General features: G+C 41.2%; 1 protein-coding gene across 1 annotated transcript in view; it reads left to right on the forward strand.

Moving 5' to 3' along the window:
• The window catches only part of LOC136154644 (interleukin-31 receptor subunit alpha-like), a 78,193-nt gene that overhangs the window by 45,453 nt on the left and 12,321 nt on the right, over positions 1-20,419 (forward strand). The window contains 7 exon segments of the mRNA XM_065916845.1: positions 3,205-3,316; positions 3,318-3,385; positions 4,407-4,508; positions 5,339-5,485; positions 7,381-7,521; positions 9,325-9,418; positions 11,402-11,553. Coding sequence (XP_065772917.1) covers positions 3,205-3,316; positions 3,318-3,385; positions 4,407-4,508; positions 5,339-5,485; positions 7,381-7,521; positions 9,325-9,418; positions 11,402-11,553 — 816 coding nt within the window.

A 20,419-nucleotide genomic window follows, 5' to 3' on the forward strand; every position in this document is an offset into this window, starting at 1 on the left:
AGGCCCTTTCATCTTGCTAGGCTGACTCATGGCTTGATTCCACACCCTCTGTGGTCCAGAATCTGTGCTTATTTCTTAACTCTTTAGACCTGACTTCTGCTCCTCAGAGTTCCATTGCTGCTAAAGAGAAAGAGTGTGGGGTTAGCAACCAACACTCACTTCCATCTTCAAGTTGGGATGTTCGTGCAAGTGGTTTATTAATCAGAAAAGGAAGGAAGGCCAGGGAAGAGGGGGAAGAGGAGGCTGAGCCAAAGATGTTGATTGGTTTTCCCAGATCTTCCCAACAAAGCACCATAGACTTGGTGACTTCAAACAACCGAAACTCAACTGCCTCATTTTTCTGCAGGCTAGAAGTCTGAAAATGAGGCACTGGCAAGACTGTGCTCCCTCAAAAACTTCTAAGGGAGGATCCTTCCTTTTGATTCCAGCTTCTGGAAGTCCCAGGCTTTCCTTGGCTTGTAGCAGTCTAATTCTAATCCGACTCATTCCTCACATGACCAGCTTCCTGTGTGTATCTGTCTCTACATTCAAATTCCACTTTTAAGGAGACCATATTGGGCTAAGGACTCTCATCTTATTTTAGCTACTTATACCTGCTTTCCAAATGAGGTTACATTTTGCAATACCAAGAATATCTTCTGCGGGCACACAATTCAACCCAGAATGGTTCGATCTGAGTTGACAGTCCTGGGGAGGGTGGTTCCAGCCTGACCCTGCACAGGAACTCTGAAGTTTGTAACAGCTCAAAGTTATCCCAAGCAGGCGACATATAAAGACAGCAAAAAGGCATCGGAGGGGATCGGTTGGCAGTTTAGTCTCTAAGTCGTGTCCGACTCTTGTGACCCCATGGACTATAGCCTGCAGGTTCCTCTGCCCATGGGATTCTACAGGCAAGAATACTGGAGTGGGTTGCCATTTCCTTCTTCAGGGGCTCTTCCCAACGCAAGAATCGATCCTGGGTCTCCTGTATTGCAGGCAGATTCTTTATGACTGAGGGGATCAGGGAACACTAATGTTACCTGCTTCAAGAGGCTGAATAAGTTTGCAAATGCTCCGATAATGACTTTAAGCCTGATTGTAACAGTGACTAAGAATGCTTAGAGGGTGTGAGCAGGGGAGGGCAGGGAGGAGAGAGCTGGAATGCTAGGGCTTAGGTGGGATTGATTTCCTGGCTCTGTGCTCCTTGCCCTACTCCAGCTTCACAATTTCCCCATGTCTCAGTTGCCCTTCCTCAGAGCTGACTTTCAAGTTGACAGATTCTCTGGCCTTGCTTCTAGACCAGACGCTAGAGTCTCTCATAAAGGCCTAGTACGGGGAAAGGACTCCTTTTCCTTCCATTGTGAGCCTCAAGAACAGAGGCTCCTAAATATGTACACAGTCCTCTGGGGCTTGTTGTTGTTTTCCTTTTATTTTATTTATTTCTTAATTTTAAATTAATTTTTATTGGAGTCTAGTTGCTTTAGGAGTGGGGAGCTTCCTTGGTGGCTCAGACAGTAAAGAATCTGACTGCAATGCAGGAGACCCAGGTTCGATCCGTGGGTCAGAAAGATTCTCCTGGAGAAGGAAGTGTCTACCCATTCAAGTATTGCTGCCTGGGAAAGCCCATGAACAGAGGAGCCTGGTGGGCTACAGTCCATGGAGTTGCAAAGAGTTGGACATGACTTAAAGACTAACACGCACACAGTTGCTTCACAGTGTTGTGTTAGTTTCTGCCATACAGCGAAGTGAATCAGTTATACATATACACATATCCCCTCATTTTTAGATTTCCTTCCCATTTTTTGGCTTCCCTGATAGCTCAGTTGGTAAAGAACCTGCCTGCAATGCAGGAGACCCTGGTTCAATTCCTGGGTCGGCAAGATCCCCTGGAGAAGGGATAGTCTACCCACTCTAGTATTCTGGTGTGGAGAATTCCATGGACTTCGGCCCATGGGGTCGCAACGAGTTGGACACGACTAAGCAATTTTCACTTTCCCATTTAGGTCACCACGGAGCACTGAATAGAGTTCCTTTTGCCATAGAGTAGGTTCTCATTAGTTATCTATTTTACACATAGTAATGTATTTAATCTCTGGGAGTTGTTGATGGACAAGGAGGCCTGGCATGCTGCGATTCACGGGGTCGCAAAGAGTCAGACATGACTGAGTGACTGAACTGAACTGAACTGAACTGAATGTGTTTGTTGCATAGGCATAGCAGAATTTAGTACCCCCTGGCCTCTTATGCCAAATCTCTATACTTGCCTAGCTTTCCAACTTCCAGAGGCATTTTGGCTTTTTTGAGGGACTCCACCTCCTCTTCTGCCCTCATTCAGAACCATCTTTGGTGTTAATTTAAACATACTTCCTGTGGATTCCAATTCTATAGGATCAGGGATGTTGTAGGCGGTGAGGAGTAGAAGAGGGGAAAGCCACATGCTGTGGTCTTCTGAGCCCCACTCCTTCATGCCCTCCTTCTCCTCCTTCTCTCCCCACATCTCCAGTAGTGCTCTCTTCTGCATATCCAGAACTTTTTCAATAAGGGAACTCTCTGATTCTGATTAGATCCCAGACACTAGACTTGAAGTCACATGTTCAACTTTTCCACTAAAGAACACTGTGGACTGTTTCCCCACCTGTCTTTTTGCTAGGTCTGCAGGGAATGCAGTCATTTACTTATTGGTCCACATCTAGGTGCTTTAGTTGGGTTTGTCTATATCCTTCTGCAGCAAACACAGTTCTTCCTACCTGAAGATGGGACTGCATAGCCAGGTTGTATACCACCAGTTTAGGTAGTTGAAATTAGAACCCATCACCCTGGTATGATTTTAGGGTCACCAGATTCCAGCTTCCCAATCACAAAGTTATAGATGCCTGAAATTCTACCTTTAGAGATCCATTCTTTGTCTCAGGCTTACTTTCCTTTTGATTTGCACAGACCCCAGAGATGCCTGGTAATTCTTCTTAGGCATCAGCGGTCTAGTAAGGTTCTCTGCTGGCAACAGGCAAGTTTGGGGGAGATAACAAAAGGCACTTCATCAAATATTAAGAGTAAGGAAAAGAGATACAATAAAAATATTGAAAACAGCATCCTAGTGGAAGGTGGCAGTGGAGATCCTGAACTTTGACCTTCTTTACACTTTGGGCAGTGAATAGATGTAAATGTGGTTGGTGCGTTTGGAGGATGAGTTCGGTGTTGTGAAGGAGTCTTTTCCTCTCCTTTCAGTGTTCCAGTGCATTGAGGCCATGCACACCTGCCTCACTCAGGACCAGCTGGTGGTGTAATGGCAAAGCACTGCTCTGGAGGTCGATACATGGATGGTGGAGTGGGTCACAGACGGGCTCAAAGCCCTTGGCCATTTCCTGGGAGTCTGTGGCTCATACCAGGAACTGGATAATCCAGCAAGGTAGCCAGTGCGGACCCCACAGGTTCTTGCTGTGTAGGATTCATGATTGTTTTCACCAGTTTTAAAGTCCTTAATTTTGTCTTCAAACCTGTAAATTGTGAGTAATAGAATTTGACAGGCTTGGGCAAGCTTAGTGACGTGTGCTTCTTGGCATTTCCCAGAAATGCAGGATTAAGAAGCCGTGAGTATCGGACTAGGCAGCTGATGTCCTTCCAGGAGGAAAGCACCATCTTTGGTGGTGGACACCCACCATCAGAGAGCTCTTCCCAGATACCAGGATCATGTGGATACAATGTGGAAATCATGCAATTGTGTGGAAACACCAGAGTTTGTATCCCATCTGTCCTATTCAGGATGCCTCCTTCAGTTCTGGCTACATGTTTAGGTTCTAGCGCCCTTCTCCAAGTGACTGATACAGAGAATAGCCTTCTTTTCAAGAAAGTCCCTGCTCCATATAAGACACATAAGTGAGGCTTTACTCTCCCAGTCCTATCACTCCAACCATTTTTTAATACTTAGTAGCATCTATATGAAGAATTATATAGGGATGCAGACAGACAGAAGAGCTAGAATGTATGGTAGCTGAGTTCTCTAAGGTGATATGATATTGAAAGAAGAATTAAGTTTATTCTGTAGTGCTCCCCAAATGATGTAACAAAATCAGTGATGAAAGAGAGCCTGGATCTCTTACTTCTCCTTTTCTGGGTGGCTCAGCCATTTTGTCCGAGTGGTGCAGGTTTGGTTCTTTTTAAAATTTAATTAATTTTAAAATTAATTAACTTTAAAATGTTAGAACCAACATAAATATTAGAGACCATCCAAGTTAACTTCCTTATTTTTCAGATCTCGAGATGATTGAGAAATAAAGTATCTTCTGTAAGTCACAGGTCATAAGTCTTAGTCTAGCATTCCTTCTTCTATGCCATGCTCTGCACCTAACACTTCTTTCTCCCTCCCTCACCCCTTCTCTCTCTTTCCCTCCCTCTGCCCCCCTCCCTCTCTACCTCCCCCTTTTCTGCAGATAAACTGAAACCTTTCTGGTGCTATAATATCTCTGTGTATCCAATGTTGCAAAACCGAGTGGGCGAGCCATATTCCATCCAGGCTTATGTCAAAGAAGGTGGTATGTATGGACAAGGTGTCATTGGGCAAAGGAAACTCTGGGGCCTGTCCAACATTTACTCAAGGCTGTGAAGGCCTGTAGCTTGTTCACAGTTGTTTTAGTGCTCATCCGTGCTGCACATTTAGCTTGTAGTAAGCTATGTATACTTATTACAATTTGTAGAAGTTGACACAGTTGTGGTCAGAGTATGGAGTCAATGAATTTTAAAGCTGCGGTGGACATTAGAGATCATCAAGTCCAAGTCCCTCATCTCACAAAAGCAAGGCTCAGAGAGGTGAACCAACTTGCCAAAAGTCACAAAGAAACAGCGCTAACAGCTCTATAATCAGAAAAGACCAAGCTAGGGACCCTAAGAGTTAACTGTAACTTGTTGGAGATGCTAAAAAATTATATTTGATTGTATAGCAATAAGCAAAGGTTTTATTGGTGAACCACTCAGACTGTAACTTCTGCCTTTTTGGAAGTTAACATCTTCCAGATTCAACCTTAGGAAATATATCCTGTCACTCAATGATAGCTCATGGAAGCATAATCTTCAACTGTTTGATAATAGCTATTACACGTCTGGATGAAAAAGCTGGGTGCCAAATTAGTGAGAGGTCTATGAGGAAGTACTCTTTCTCTGGTCTTTGACTCTGCTTCTCTTCCTGTTTGAGAGGCATGATTCCAGACAACAGTTTTCTCAAGGCAAGTTGATTCATCGTTTCCCTACTCTGCCCCACCTCCCACCCCCAGCACTGATTACAGTTTGAGGACTGGGCAGAGACTTTGTAGGGGAAGGACCTGCTGGGGTGTGATTCGGTGTTCATTTGTCTCCCCGTCCTATAAAGTTCCATCAGCAGGTCCTGTGATGAAGGCAGAGAAGATTGGTGTGAGGACAGTCACAATTACATGGAAGGAGATTCCCAAGCATCAGAGAAATGGTTTCATCAACAATTACACCATATTTTACCAAGTTGAAGATGGAAAGGGATTCTGTAAGTGAGCTTATAGTCTAGCTGAAAGAAGCCTGAGCCCCAGATAGATGCTGTGGATAGACCTGCTATCGGGGTAGCTCCTATGGTGGGTGCCCTGCCATTTTGCAGGAATCACTTAACTTCCTTGAGATTCTCTGAAAACAGTGTCAAGGGTGTCCATCTCTTGAGTTTTTAAGAGTCAAATGAGATTGAAATGACTGTACCTGAGATTCCTATAGGGACCAGAGAAATTGATATAATTTGTGCCCATCAGGCTGTGAACAGTGGGCCTCTAGGGAGCTCTTGATCTTTACTCCAGAGTGGGACATGCCTAGATTAAAGGCTAGAGGGGACAGACCCTGTTTGGTGGCACTTGCTTCAGTGCAGGACCCTTTACAATGGCTTCTACCATCCACTGCCTTTTTCTTGCATCTACAATATTGCCTGACATCCTCAATTGTGGGCTAGGCCTGGGTTTCTGTTTAGGCTAATTTTCTTTTGGTTATGGTAAAATCGATATAATGTACATATAATGTAAATTTTACCACTTCAAACGTGAAAGTATACAATTTAGTGGCATTAAGTATTAAACATCCGTAATGTTGTAACCATAAAACTACTTAATTCCACTCCAAACAGGAACTGTGTACCCATGAATCAGTCACTTCCTTACCCTTGACCCAGAGTCCGTGGCAATCACAAAACTCCTTTCTGTTTCTATGGGTTTCCCTATTCTGGATATTTCATATAAACAGAATCCTACAATATGTAACCTTCTTTTTTTTTTTTTTTTGCCTGGCTTCTTTCACTTAGCATAATGTGTTCAAAATTCATCCATGTTGTAGCATGTATTAGCACCTCATTCCTTTTTATGGCTAAATAATATTTTATTATATCAAGAAACATTTTTTTAATCCATTCATCAGTTGATAAAACATTTTAGCCACTGTGATTAATGCTGCTATGAACATTGGTGCATAAATATCTGTTTGAATCTCTGCTTTTAATTCTTTGGGGGGTATATACTAGGATTAGAATTGCTGGGTCATTTGGGAATTCTAAGTTAACTTACTGAGGGGCCACCAAACTGTTTTCCATAGCAGTTATAACAATTTGCATTTCCACTAGCAATAAATTAGAGTCCTAATTTCTCTACATCCTTATCAACACTTGTTATTTTTCATTTTTAAAAAGCGTGGCTGGCCTAGTGGGTATAAAATGCTATCTCAATGTGGTTTTTTAAAAAATGTATTTATTTTTAATTGAAGGATAATTGCTTTACAACATTGTGTTGGTTACCATCATGTATCAACATGAATCAGCCATATCAATGTGCTTTTGATTTGCACTTCCATAATAACTAATGTTGTAGAGCATCTTTTATATGTGTTTGTTGGCCATTTGTATATCTTCTTTAGAGAAAGTCTTCTCAGTCTCTGCTCGTTTTTAAATCAGACTGTTTGTCATTCAGTTGTTGAGTTGTTAGGGTTTTATTTTTTAAAGCATTCTGGATACAAATTCCTTATCAAATGTATGATTTGCAAGTATTTTTTCCCATTCTGTGAGTTTTTCACTCTCTTGATAGTGTCTTTTGATGCACAAAAACTTTTAATTTTGATGAAGTCCAGTTTAATCTTTCTGCTGCTTCTGTGCTGGTGTCATATTTAAGAAGTCATTGTCATATTCAAGGCCATATAGATCTACCCTGTGTGGTTTTCTAAGTGTTTTATAGTTTTAACCCTTATATTTAAATCTTTGATCCATCTTAATAAGCTAATTTTAACGGATAGAGAGATAGGAGTTTTAGATGGCCAAGCTTGGAAGCACAGGTTCCAGTGCTCTTATTTGAACTCCAATAAAGCACAGTTTTCACTTGGGTGTGGCTGTGGTATTTGAATTCTTTATTTTTCCTTTAGCCAAGACAGTCAACTCCAGCATCCTGCGGTATGACCTGGAGTCCCTGACACGAAAGACCTCTTACACTGTTCGGGTCATGGCCAGCACCAGTGCTGGGGGAGCTAATGGCCCCGGGATAAACTTCAAGACATCGTCAATTAGTGAGTACTCTTTTAGTCCCTGGGAATGTCTCCTTGACATTTCCTTAGGCTAGTCACAGATGGTGTTTGCCAGGGACAGGGGGAAGCCAAAAGAAAGGGCAAAGTAAGAAGAACCATTTGTTGTCTGACTCACTGGCCTTCCAGGAAAGCATATGAGTGATGGGAGGGAGAGCAGGAAGATTGAGAGCTGAATTTGGAAAGATGGTTCGTTTTGCTTCTTCCTCACGGGTAGCCCCAAATCTTCATAGAGAGGAGGGATCAAGTTAATGCCAACTTCACTGACACTTCAAACCAGCCCCACCTCAAGACTGTCCCCAGTTCACAGTTGTCAATCCCTGTGTGTCAAACAAGGAAAAACCTTGCACCACTGACCCACTTAATGTCATCATTTGTGGAGTCTTTTGAGTGAAAAAGTGCATAATATGTTCTAGTAATCAGATTTTATATTAAAAATGGGAGCAAGAAAAATTTAATAAATAAAACAATAATGTAAAATATAATGTGATTCATCTGATGCTCGTGGGTGCTATTCAAGAGGGGAAAGAAGATGGGCTGAGAAGGGAGATGAAGGAGAAAGAAGGAGGGAAGATGGGAGAAACAGGTTAATTTTTCCAACTCTTTGAATGACAGAGATTTGATTGTAAGGATATACTAACACTGTTCTTAAAAATGAAACTTAAAAGTGAAGGGATATTGCAAAATTTCAATAAAAGCTAGAAACAGTCTAAGTATTCTTGGAAGTCCCTTGTTTATCATCATGTTTCCAAGAGAAGAAAAGCAGTTTATGGTTCTAGAAAATGTGGGTATAGCATGTGTTTCTACACAGAAAACACATTCTTTTTTATTGACTGAAACATTGTCTTTAGGGACTTCTTTTTTGATATTGCTCTTTAAAATCTTTAAAAATCATGTTATCTTTTTACAACACTGGACACAAATTGCATTATCTGGTGGAATTTCTCTAGGGGTCAACTTGAAGGCAAAAGTCTACCTTGGAGCTTAGAAGTTTTTACCCTTGCTTCTTATAGATCTCCCTGCTTCTATCTTTGATCCTCTACCATCTGTTTTCCACACAGCAGCCAGAGTTTAAAATCCTAGACTCCTTGCTTAAAAGCCACCAATGGCTTCTGTTGTATTTTAAATAAAACCTAAACTCCTTCCCATAGCTTTCAGGACACTTCCTCATCTGTCCCTTCCTGATCTCACCTCTCACCACTTCCCAATTATGTTTGCATTTATGCTCCTGCATCTGCTCTTTTTTCTGTCTGGAATGCTTTCCCCAGAATGAACATGGCTCGTTCCTTCTCATTATTCACATTAGCTCAAATTTCACTTCTCCCAAGAGCCTTCCTTTGCTACCCTATCTAGAGGTGCTAACTTCTATCCCACTTTACCCTAGTTATTCTCTAATAATAAAATAATTTTTAAAATACCCATTTTATCTGAAATAATCTTGCATTATTTATTGTCTGAATTCTTGTACCAGAATGTAAACTCCATGAGAGTAGGGATTCTTGTGTTTCTTGCTGTTTATTTATTTTACTACTCAGAATAGTGTTTGGCAAATTATAAGTGCTCAGAAATGTTTATTAAATGAATGAAACTGGAGGATGAACCTGGGGAACATAATTTCTGTCAGTATTATTCAGGGAGAGGAGAAATGGAATGAGTTTAAATTAAATTGAAAGAAAATTGGCAAGGAATATGTTGCTAAAGCTACTGGAAGGAAATATTACTCTTTGATTTTTGTCAAGAAAGTAAGGAGCTCAGCCTACTACTGATTTTGTTCTCCTTTTCCCAAAGGTGTCTTTGAGATTTTTCTTGTAACTTCTCTGGTTGGAGGGGGCCTTCTTATTTTCATCCTCCTGACGGTGGCATATGGCATCCAAAACCCCAAGTGGGTTTGGAGACAACAATGCGAGCCCTCAAAATGAGGGGTGGAAAGGGAGTGGAAGGCACCATAAAGAGGGTGCTCTGCTATTTAGGCATGTTCATTTATTATTTTTTTGTTTTTTTTACCTAGCTACTGAGTTTATCATGTGCCTTACACTGTGGCACATTAGAATTCTAACTGGAGCAGAGGACCTCCACCCCCGACAGCCCCATGCCCCAGGCCTAGGACTTTTTGAAGCCAGGGAGGTGTCAGCTGCTTTACAGGCTTTATCTACTATGTTCTAAAATTGATACTAGAGTTGGGGGGAAGATCCTCTCTCTCAGTGTCTAGTGGGGAACACTGGCAGCAGCAAAGGGTCTCCAGGTGGCCAGCTTCTCTTCTAGGTAGAGTAGGGAGCAGGGTACCCATGGAGTTGGAGCTCTGGTCAGCGCATGCCCAGGATAGATTGGTCCTTGCTAATTACACAGTGTTGGAGGACTGGCTGAAGGCCATTTGTCCTGCCTGCTCTGGCCACTGTAGGGAAGGAAGTCTGTCTTCAGGGTCTTGTCCTCTCTCTCCCCAGGGAGCCTCATTCTACCCTGAGTGTCACGGGCTCCCTCCCTGGTAGACCTCTCTCTCCAGAACTGCACAGTTGTGAGTCTTCTCTGCCAAGCTGTGCTTGTGTGTGCATGTATGCTAAGTCACTTCAGTCGTGTCTGACTCTTTGCAACCTTAGAGACCCTAACTAGGGACCATAGCCTGCCAGACTCCTCTGCCTGTGGAATTCTCCAGGCAAGAATACTGGAGTGGGTTGCCATGCCCACCTCCAGGGGATCTTCCCAGCCCAGGGATTGAACCCATGTCTCTAATGTCTCCTGCATTGGCAGGTGTGTTCTTTACCACTGACGCCACCTAGGAAGACCAAGCTGTGCTTAGTTACGGTCAAACTAAGTCAACCTCAATTCCCGTGGATTGTAACTGAATCTTCAGCACAGATTCTTGTACATTTTTCATATCTAAAAGCTCCCATTTGCTATTATTTTCTCCCAATCTGAGGGCTGTCTTTTCACCTTACTTATAGTTTCCTTTGTTGTGCAAAAGCTTTTAAGTTTCATTAGGTCCCATTTGTTTATTTTTGCTTTTATTTCCAATATTCTGAGAGGTGGGTCATAGAAGATCTTGCTGTGATTTATGTCGGAGAGTGTTTTGCCTATGTTCTCCTCTAGGAGTTTTATAGTTTCTGGTCTTACATTTAGATCTTTAATCCATTTTGAGTTTATTTTTGTGTATGGTGTTAGAAAGTGTTCTAGTTTCATTCTTTTACAAGTGGTTGATTCATATCAATGTATGACAAAAGCCACTGGGAAAAAATAAGTAAATAAATAAATAAAAAGCTCCCAGGTGGTGATGATGCTGCTGGTTGGAAACCACACTTTGAGAATCACTGCTCTAAAATATGAGTCTCTTATAAGACTTAGAGTGTTACCTTTCCTGGGGAATAAATCTCAAACAAATGTCTCTGTGATAGTGTGATTCTCGGCACTAGGACCAGGGGGTGGAGATGCGGTGGCAGGAGAGTGGGAAAGAGTAACTTTCTGGAGAAAGGGCTCCCTCCATTACGTCGCACAAATGACTTGCAGTTTCAACCCTCCCCCTGCCTCCCCGCAAAGTACTTTGCTTTCTCAGTTTCCATCAGGAGGCTGTGAGCTTGCCATTATTCAATAGGGAGCCATACAATTCCCCATGTGTGTTTGCATGCTCAGTCGTGTCTGATTCTTTGTGACCCATGGACTGTAGCCCATCAGACTCCTCTGTCCATGGAAGTTTCCAGGCAAGAACATTGGAGTGGGCTGCCATTTCCTTCTCCAGGGGATCTCCCCAACTTGAACCTGGGTCTTGCGTCTCCTCCACTGGAAGGCGGGTTAGCATTCTTTTGGCTTGGCCATGCAGTACAAGTAAAATGCTTCTTGGACGTACTTCCTGTTTTAAAATCTTCTCTCTTATTAGCAAACTGAAGCACCTATGTTGGCCTGATGTTCCCAACCCTGCTGAAGGCAGTATAGCCATGTGGTTTGGGGATGATTTCAAGGTAAACACTCCTGTTTCTATTAAGGAGACTGTGAGCAGGCTGGTTATGGGAGGTGGACAGGATGATGCAGGTGGGGAGCAGTCCTGGGCTGAGATTTGCACAGGGTTCACATAAGGGGCACTCGAGGTTTAAATGTCCCAGGGAATGGCTGGCAGGACAAGTGGAATCAGACTTCCTGGAACAACTTTGACCTCAATCTTTGGACAAGAGGAAAGGGCTTCACCAGGCTCATAGAACCTGGTGTTTGCTGGGTATAGAACTGGTCCTATAAGGGATGCCACAGAAGAAAGACACTGGCCTTACCTTTAAGGACCTGACTGTCCAGTTAGAAAGCAGGAGAGCCCAGCGATAAGGTTGGAGGCCATTGAAACAGCAGCCAAGAGCAAATTAATCCAGAGACCACCTGGGGACTGCTTATGTGCATTTCTGTCCAAAGGCTAGGGCAGGCTGCATCAAATTGTTTTTCTCAGATTGGAGACGTTGGCAATGGGTATTCTCATGAGTTATTAATAATAGAAAGTTTCCTTTCACATACATTTTGAAAGTGAAAACTGTTCTGAAATTTTTAAGGTTTAATTTCCTGGTTAAGTAGAAATAAGCCCAATGAAGTATAACCTTTAAATCCTTATCATTGAAGGACTATTTTCAGTATCCCTTGATGCAGGAAGTTTTAGTATTAGCCCTCATTTCAACTCAGAAGACTTTTTTAACATGGGCATTAAAATTATTTTATTATTTATTTAATTAAATTCTTGTTATTTTGATTTTCTTCTCTCATCATTCATGTATTATCCTATTTAATTTCCTACTAATCAAAAGTTATTAACAGAGTAAATTAATTCAAAGGAAGTATTGTTTGATGTCTAAAATGTTTTCTGAATTATCTGCAGTACCCAGTTATTAATCACTCAATATATGCCAGGCACTGAACTAGGCTCTGGGAATGCAAAGATGCCAGTCCCTGCCCCTGCCAGGAAGCCATCTTTGATTTTTCTGGTGATGTTGAGAAAGTCATTTTTCCTTATGACTGTGATTGTTCCATCTGTAAGAGTTTTAGTTTTGATGTTTCCATTTCCACTGGAATTTTCTGAGCCCATGATTATATGAAAAATAGCTTTGGGCTCCCTAGAAGAAGAAATTATTTGAATGCATGCCAGGTATCCCTGTTCTTCACTATTTCCCGGAGTTTCCTCAAGCTCATGTCCATCGAGTCTGTGATGCCATCCAACCATCTCATCCTCTGCTGCCCCTTCTCCTGCCTTCAGACTTTCCCAGCAACAGGGTCTTTTCTGCGATGAGTCAGCTCTTTGCATCAGGTGGCCAGAGTATTGGAGCTTCAGCTTCAGCATCAGTCCTTTCAGTGGATGTTCAGGGTTGATTTCTTTAGGATTGACTGGTTTGATTGCCTTCCTGTCCCAGGGACTCTCAAGAGTGTTCTCCAGCACCACAGTTGAAAGCATCAGTTCTTTGGTCCTCAGCCTTATCTATGATCCAACTCTCACATCTGTACATAACTATTGTAAAAACCATAGCTTTGACTATATGGACTTTGTTGGCAAAATGATGTCCCTGCTTCTTAATATGCTGTCTAGGTTTGTCATAGCTTTCCTTCCAAGGAACAAATGTCTTAATTTCATGACTGCAGTCATAGTTCACAGTGATTTTGCAGTCCAAGGAAGTAATATCTGCTACTGCATCCACTTTTTCCCCATGTACTTGCCATGAAGTGATGAAACTAGATGCCATGATCTTCGTTTTTTGAATGTTGAGTTTTCAGCTGGCTTTTCCATTTCCTTTTCACCCTCCTCAAGAGACTCTTCAGTTCTTCTTCACTTTCTGTCATTAGAGTAGTTTCATCTGCATATTGGTGAATATGTTGCAATTGGTGAATATGTTGTTCAATAACGTTCTTGGTGAAAATGATGAAAAATGTGTCTTCTGTTTTGCTTTAAAACCTCAGGAACTTTTTGGCCAACCCAGTACTATAAATTTGCTTTCTCAAAGAATTGTGAAAGGAAGTTTCTGAACCTGGAGTGGAAAGGACTGACATTCTTTGAAATGTGGTGATGCTCACTGTTAATACCTTTTATTTATTTTTTCCCATTTATTTTTTTATTAGTTGGAGGCTAATTACTTTACCATATTGTAGTGGTTTTTGTCATACATTGACATGAATCAGCCATGGATTTACATGTATTCCCTATCCCGATCCCCCCTCCCACCTCCCCCTCTACCCGATCCCTCTGGGTCTTCCCGGTGCACCAGGCCCGAGCACTTGTCTCATGCATCCAACCTAGGCTGGTGATCTGTTTCACCCTAGATAATATACATGTTTCGATGCTGTTCTCTCGAAACATCCCACCCTTGCCTTCTCCCACAGAATCCAAAATTCTGTTCTGTACATCTATGTCTCTTTTTCTGTTTTGCATATAGGGTTATCGTTACCATCTTTCTAAATTCCATATATATGTATAAGTATACTGTATTGGTCTTTATCTTTCTGGCTTACTTCACTCTGTATAGTGGGCTCCAGTTTCATCCATCTCATTAGAACTGATTCAAATGAATACCTTTTAAAAGACGTTACAGGAGCTTCATTTTGTTCTTCTCTATGTTCTTTTTGTGGAGATAATGTTTCAGCATAGGTATTAGCAAGGCAGTTATTAATAAGCTGTTTGTGTCTTCATACCCCATACTAAAACCAATCTTAAATGATTAGGGGCTCATTATTAAATGACTTATCTTTGACGTTAATTTTGCATCTTGGACTTTGTTTTAAAAGTCAGAGAACTGAATGAAATAGAAGTGAGTATGTCTGTTTATGTCATTTTGTGTATTTAGTCTCCTGTATTAGTGTTAGTCTATGACAAAAATAATGCTTTCGAATATTTAACAGTTTAGTCAATCATTGATAGCACTGTCCTATAATATTAGCTATGAAACTCCAGTTCACCTCTAACCTAATTCATCAGATTTTAAGATATCTTATAGTTCTCATCAAGACTTTCAAAAAAGATATTAAATTTCTTTTGAGGCAGCTTTCTGGGTGAATTTAAAGTTGAGGCAACTGAAAATTAACAATTTTCTTACAGTTCTTCATATTTATTTGAATATTATTAAATCTCTGAAAGGCACTGGGAACTTTGGATTTGAACTTTGAAGTCATTCATGATTTATTTTAAATCATTGAAATATCAGTTTTCTACTTGTTTGGAATCAAAGGCTAATTTGACAGTGCAAATTTCAGGTTTGCTCAGGAAAAAAAAAAAAGATGTTTGTGATTAAACTGGAACTTTTATGTCAATTCCTGAATATCCTTCATATTTTCTTCAACCATGATTACTACTTTTTATTAAGGCTGACTGAAATTTAAGAACATTTTTAGATTTTCCTCTTTTCTGGTTTCCTAACATTCAATAATCAGTGGAAGTATCATCTCTGGGAGTTCAAAGAATCCTGTTTGTAAATTCAGCCACATCCTAGTTTAGTTTAGGAACCAATACAGTGGAGAGCATTGATTAGCAAAGTAAGTGAGAACCATGTAAGTGTAAGCATGTATTTCCACCATTGTTTAAGCAGGTAACTTTTTTCCCTACTCTGACTTGGTTATTGACTTTTCATCTGTTTCACTGCTACTAGAAGAATTATTGCTGTCTAAGGAATTACCTAGGGCTTCCCTGGTGACTCAGACGGTCAATATTCTGCCTGTAATGCAGGAGACTCAGGTTGGATCCTGGATTGGGATGATCCCCTGGAGAAGAAAATGGCTACCTACTCTAGTATTCTTGCCTGGAGTATTCCATGGGCAGAGGAACCTGGTGCGCTCTAATACATGGGGTCACAAAGAGTCAGATATGTCCATGGGGTCACAAAGAGTCAGATATAGTAAGGAAATGCCTAGGGTTTCCCTGGGAGCTCAGATAGTAAAGAATCTGCCTTCAACAAAAGAAACCCAGATTTGATACCTGGATTGGGATGATCCCGTGGAGAAGCGAATGTCTACCCACTCCACTCTTTTTGCCTGGAGAATCCCATGGAGAGAGGAGCCTGGCAAGCTGCAGTCCGTGGGGTCACAAAGAGTCGGACGCAACTGAGTGACTAAGTATCCATGGGAGGAAATTATGAAGTTTTCCATTGCTGGAGTGACATACAGTTGACCTTGAGCGATGCCAAAGTTAGGAGCACCGGCTCTCCACACAGTCAGAAATCCACTCACATAACTTCTGTCCATACACCCAGTTCCTCCCCATCTGAGGTTCTACAACCTTGGATTCAACCAATCACGAACAGTGTAGTACGACAACATTTACTATTGAAAACAAGACACACAGTTAAAATCCATGTTGTTCAAGGGTCAGCTGTACTCTATAACAGGACAATCATTAGACTTCACCACAGCCTTGATGAAAGATACCTCAAAACCCAAAATTTCCATGACTGCTCTGATTCTGTGAAGCCATTTCTGATTATTAATAATTTAGCAAATGTCCCGATCCTGAACAAAGGATGTAAGTCTTCTAGTAATTAGAAAAGACTACCCTTCTTTGTTTAAACATACCAGTCTCATGAAGTCTTACATGCGGTAATCAGCCCCCCCAAATCTGAGCAATTCTGGGTGCAGCAAGACTGTGGGCTACAGAAAATTCATGAAGATTATCCTGAGCTCTTAAGGAGAACCATTAAACCATTACCTTCATTGCCTGACTCATCAGCGCCAACTTTTAAAATGCAGCAGCTTTGAATAACTGTCTCCACTAAGGAGGCACTTCCTAGGAAATATACACCTTCTCATTAGTGGTGCCTGATTTGAATACAACAGGAGCTCTGGAATTCTCAAACAACACTGTGAATATTCCATACTGAACCAAAGGACTCAGAACATAAAGTGATGCCACTTGAGTAATTTTTAGTGTCTTATCTTTAAAGTAGTAGCTCCTGTTAGGAGTACAATGACTGGAAGTGAAACCAACCAATTATTGCTGGCTTCAGCAGTGGCTGGAGACAAGAAAACAAAGGAAGAGACTCTGCTCTTGCCAGCTGGTGTTAAACTATCCCTTCCTCTCCACATTCTATCTCCTATCACCCAAGCAGAAGCAATACCACGGTTTTCCTCTCTAGCAATCACCCATTACACACACAAACACCTCCACCACCCCACACGCAGGCTGTTCTTTGGAGCTTCGGTTTCCACTCAAGGCTGTGTCCTGGAGGCTGTTTTACCTGATTTCGCCTGCACACAAATATATCACTATATGACCCTGCTTTCATTCATTTATTCATACATTTACTCAGTTAATGTGTGCTGATACCCATGCTGTGCCACAAACTGTGCAGAGCATGGGATTGAGTTTTTAAAGGATGGACAAAGAAGTAAATTCTAGGGATAGTAACATACTTTTAGGTTGAATTATACAAAATTGCTATTTTCATAAGTCTAAAACAGTCACATATTGGCAATTTCAGCCTAGTAAACTAACTGTATCTTCTCTTTGGGTGAGGAAATGCTTATGTACCTTATCAAGATGAGATTAAGAGCTGTCAGCATGGTGACTAATATGTTAATATTAGTTAATAATACTGTACTGTATATCTGAAAGTTGCTATGGCAGTAGACCTTAAGAGCTCTCATCACAAGAGAAAACTTTTGTAACCATGTATGGGCTTCCGTTGTGGCTCAGCTGGTAAAGAATCCGCCTGCAATGTGGGAAACCGGGGTTCGATCCCTAGGTTGGGAAGATGCCCTGGAGAAGGGAACAGCTACCCACTCCAGTATTCTGGCCTGGAGAATTCCGTCCGTGGTGTGTCGAAGAGTCGGACACAACTGAGCAACTTTCACTTTCATGGCAGTAGACCTTAAAGGCTCTCATCACAAGAGAAAAGTTTTGTAACTATGTATGGTGGTATGCGTGCATGCTAAGTCGCTTCAGTCGTGGCCAACTCTTTGCGACCCTGTGGACTGGGGCCTGCCAGGCTCCTCTATCCATGGGGATTCTCCAGGCAAGAATATTGAGTTGCCGCACCCTCCTCCAGGGGATCTTCCCAACCTAGGGATCGAACGCACATCCCTTACATCTCCTGCATTGGCTGGCATGTTTTTTACCATTAGTGCCACCATACATGTTACCTTAAATAGACCTAATGTGGTGATCATGTCACATTGCATACAGATAATCAATCATTATGTTGTATACTTGAAACTAATAAGTTAATTATATCTCAATTACTTTTAAAAAGAGTTATCAGGAAACTGCATTCAGTTTCAGAGTATAAACCCATTTGAGGTTCAGGCTGCTTTCTCACAATGAATACTTTGAGACAGCTAGCAGCAAGATTGGCAAAAACACAAGTATGATGCGATATTACTACAAAGTCTACAAAGTCCTAATTGCATTACATAAATTACACCTGTCCTTCCTAAAATCCCTGCAGAGTTGGTATTATTAGCCCTGCTTTACAGATATGGAAGTTGTGGCTCACAGTATCACTTCATCAGTCCAAAACTCTCATAGCTTGTGTAAGTGACTTCAGTTTCATTTTCAGTTCAGTCACTCTGTCGTATGCGACTCTTTGCGACCCCATGGCTGGATTCAAACTTACGCTTATGTTATTCTAAAGCCTAGATTCTCTCCATCAAACTCAAGCAGAAGTTATTATTGGTTTACTCTCCCTCAGTCCTCCTGCCACAAAATGCCATTACACACAGGGATTTCCTTCTGCATCCCCTAGGTCTAATTTTCTACAGCCTCAAGTTCCCAGAAAGATAAACCTTTAACGTTCCTATATTTTCCCCAGCCCCTGATCACTGTCCTCCACCATCTCCCACCCTAGCGCCAGCATTTTAAAAAGATTTACTGCCAGAAGATTAGATTCCTTGTAACCATCAATAACCAATCTAACTACAGAGTAAGTCATGCAGTGAGTTCTGACCGACAATTTTATTGAAGAAAGCAGAAATAAACCCTCATATAATAGAAGAAGGGACCAAATCTGCAGGTGTTTGCGTTATCAGGTTCTGTGGCCTGATACTCACCTTCATGTGTGGGGTGGTATCCCACAGAGGTTCTGCTGTTTAAAAAGATCCACATCAAAGGTGCCCTGTCTTCCACAGCACGTGAGAGCAAGGAGAGTGGTTTGTAATTTATCAACACAGTTATGCAAGTGTTTCCTCTCTGGTCCAAGGGCTTTTCCTTTGCTTTTAAGCCCAGCTCAAGCCAGGGTGGCACTTACCCACTTATGCTGGGAAATGGAGTGCATTATTGTAACTTTAAAAAAATCTGCTTCTGTGAGACCACTCAACTTTACAGAAAAAAAGTGCTATCTGAAAGTGCCATAAACAACTACAAGGAATGACTAAATTTAAAATGTTCTATACAGGAAGTCCTTACAAATGCAGGTGGTAATGGGTGAAATGCTAAGAGTATGTTTAGTTTCAGAAATAGATCATCATGCAATGATCTTTAAATGAAGAAAGAGATGGAGAGAAAATAATGGTAGCTAACTTGGAAAAAGAGATTTATAATTCCTAAGCATGTGTTGGGTTGGCCAAAAAGTTCATTTGGGTTTTTCATCCAGCGTTGCGGAAAAACAAACGTTTTGACCAACCCAATATTAAGAATACTAACCTGGGGGGCTGGAAGCCGGCTAGATTACTAATTAAGTGACTTAATATAATAATTAAATATATATGGAGATCTTACTACATGTCAGTCATAGTACTACAAACTTGAAATTATCTCAATCTTCACAACAACTCTATGACATCAGTTATATTTTTCCTCTCATCTTATAGATGAGGATACAGAGGCCAGAAAAAGACACTTGTCCAAATCAAGTAGTAGAGCCAGGAACTGAACCAAGACAGCCTGACTCTCAGTATCCTATAAGTCAAAGGTTAAATCTGATGGTTTCTGGGATCACTTTAGGCATTACAATTTTATCTTTTTGTAATCGACAAAATCATAAAGTCTATGGAACTGTCTATGGAAAAAAAATGATGCAAAAGGAAAGAAACCTAAGCTTTAAAACAAGATATGCTCTCCAGCTGAATATGGTTTTTTACTTAGTAATTTTTTAAACTTATTATTTATTCATTTATGGCTGTGCTGGCTCTTTGCTGCTGCATGGGCGTTCTCCAGTTGTGATGAGAAGGGGCTAGTCCTTCTTGCAGGGTGCAGTCTTCTCACTGCAGTGGCTTCTCTTACTGCAGAGCAAAGGCACTTGGGCTTCAGTAGTTGAAGCATGCAGGCTAAGGAGTTGCAGCTTATGGGCTTAGTTGCTCTGAGGTATGTGGAATCTTTCTGGACCTTGGATCAAACCCATGTCCCTTACATTGGCAGTGTTCCCATCCACTGTGCCACCAGGGACGTCCCCATATATGTCTTAATTTAAATTTATTTCCCATCTTCCTGAGTCAATGTTCTACTAAGTAGGAAAGTTTAGCAGAAGTAAGGAGGAGAAAGTTTTGTTTTGTTTTGTTTTGTTTTTTAACATAGTAAACTATGAGGTACTAAAAAAATACCATTATAATGTACTATCTAGGACAGGTACATTTTTGCATAAAAATAGCAGCTCTTTAATTTATTCAACAATTACTTAGTAAACTTATTATACATATAACACGTGACTAATGATGTGATACAATAAAATTCTGGCTCCATGGTTGATTGGATACATACATTTCTCTCTGCTCTATCAGATAACTCCATGAAAATTACGGTAAAGGTAGAAGAAAGCTACAAAGTCACACAAAACAAAACAAATGGGAGAAGAGACAACAAGACATGGCAATAAGAGAGGTCAAAAAGTTCTGGAGTATGAGAAGTGAGTCAAGTGGCAGCGGGATTAAGAAACATGAGAAAGTTGAAACCTAAAAACACCTAAAAGGGAGGCCACCAAGAAGCAAGATCTGTGCCATGAATCTCATAATTTCAGAAGAT

This window comes from Muntiacus reevesi, chromosome X (assembly GCF_963930625.1).
Source record: "Muntiacus reevesi chromosome X, mMunRee1.1, whole genome shotgun sequence".
In the NCBI taxonomy this organism is placed as follows: Eukaryota; Metazoa; Chordata; class Mammalia; order Artiodactyla; family Cervidae; genus Muntiacus; species Muntiacus reevesi.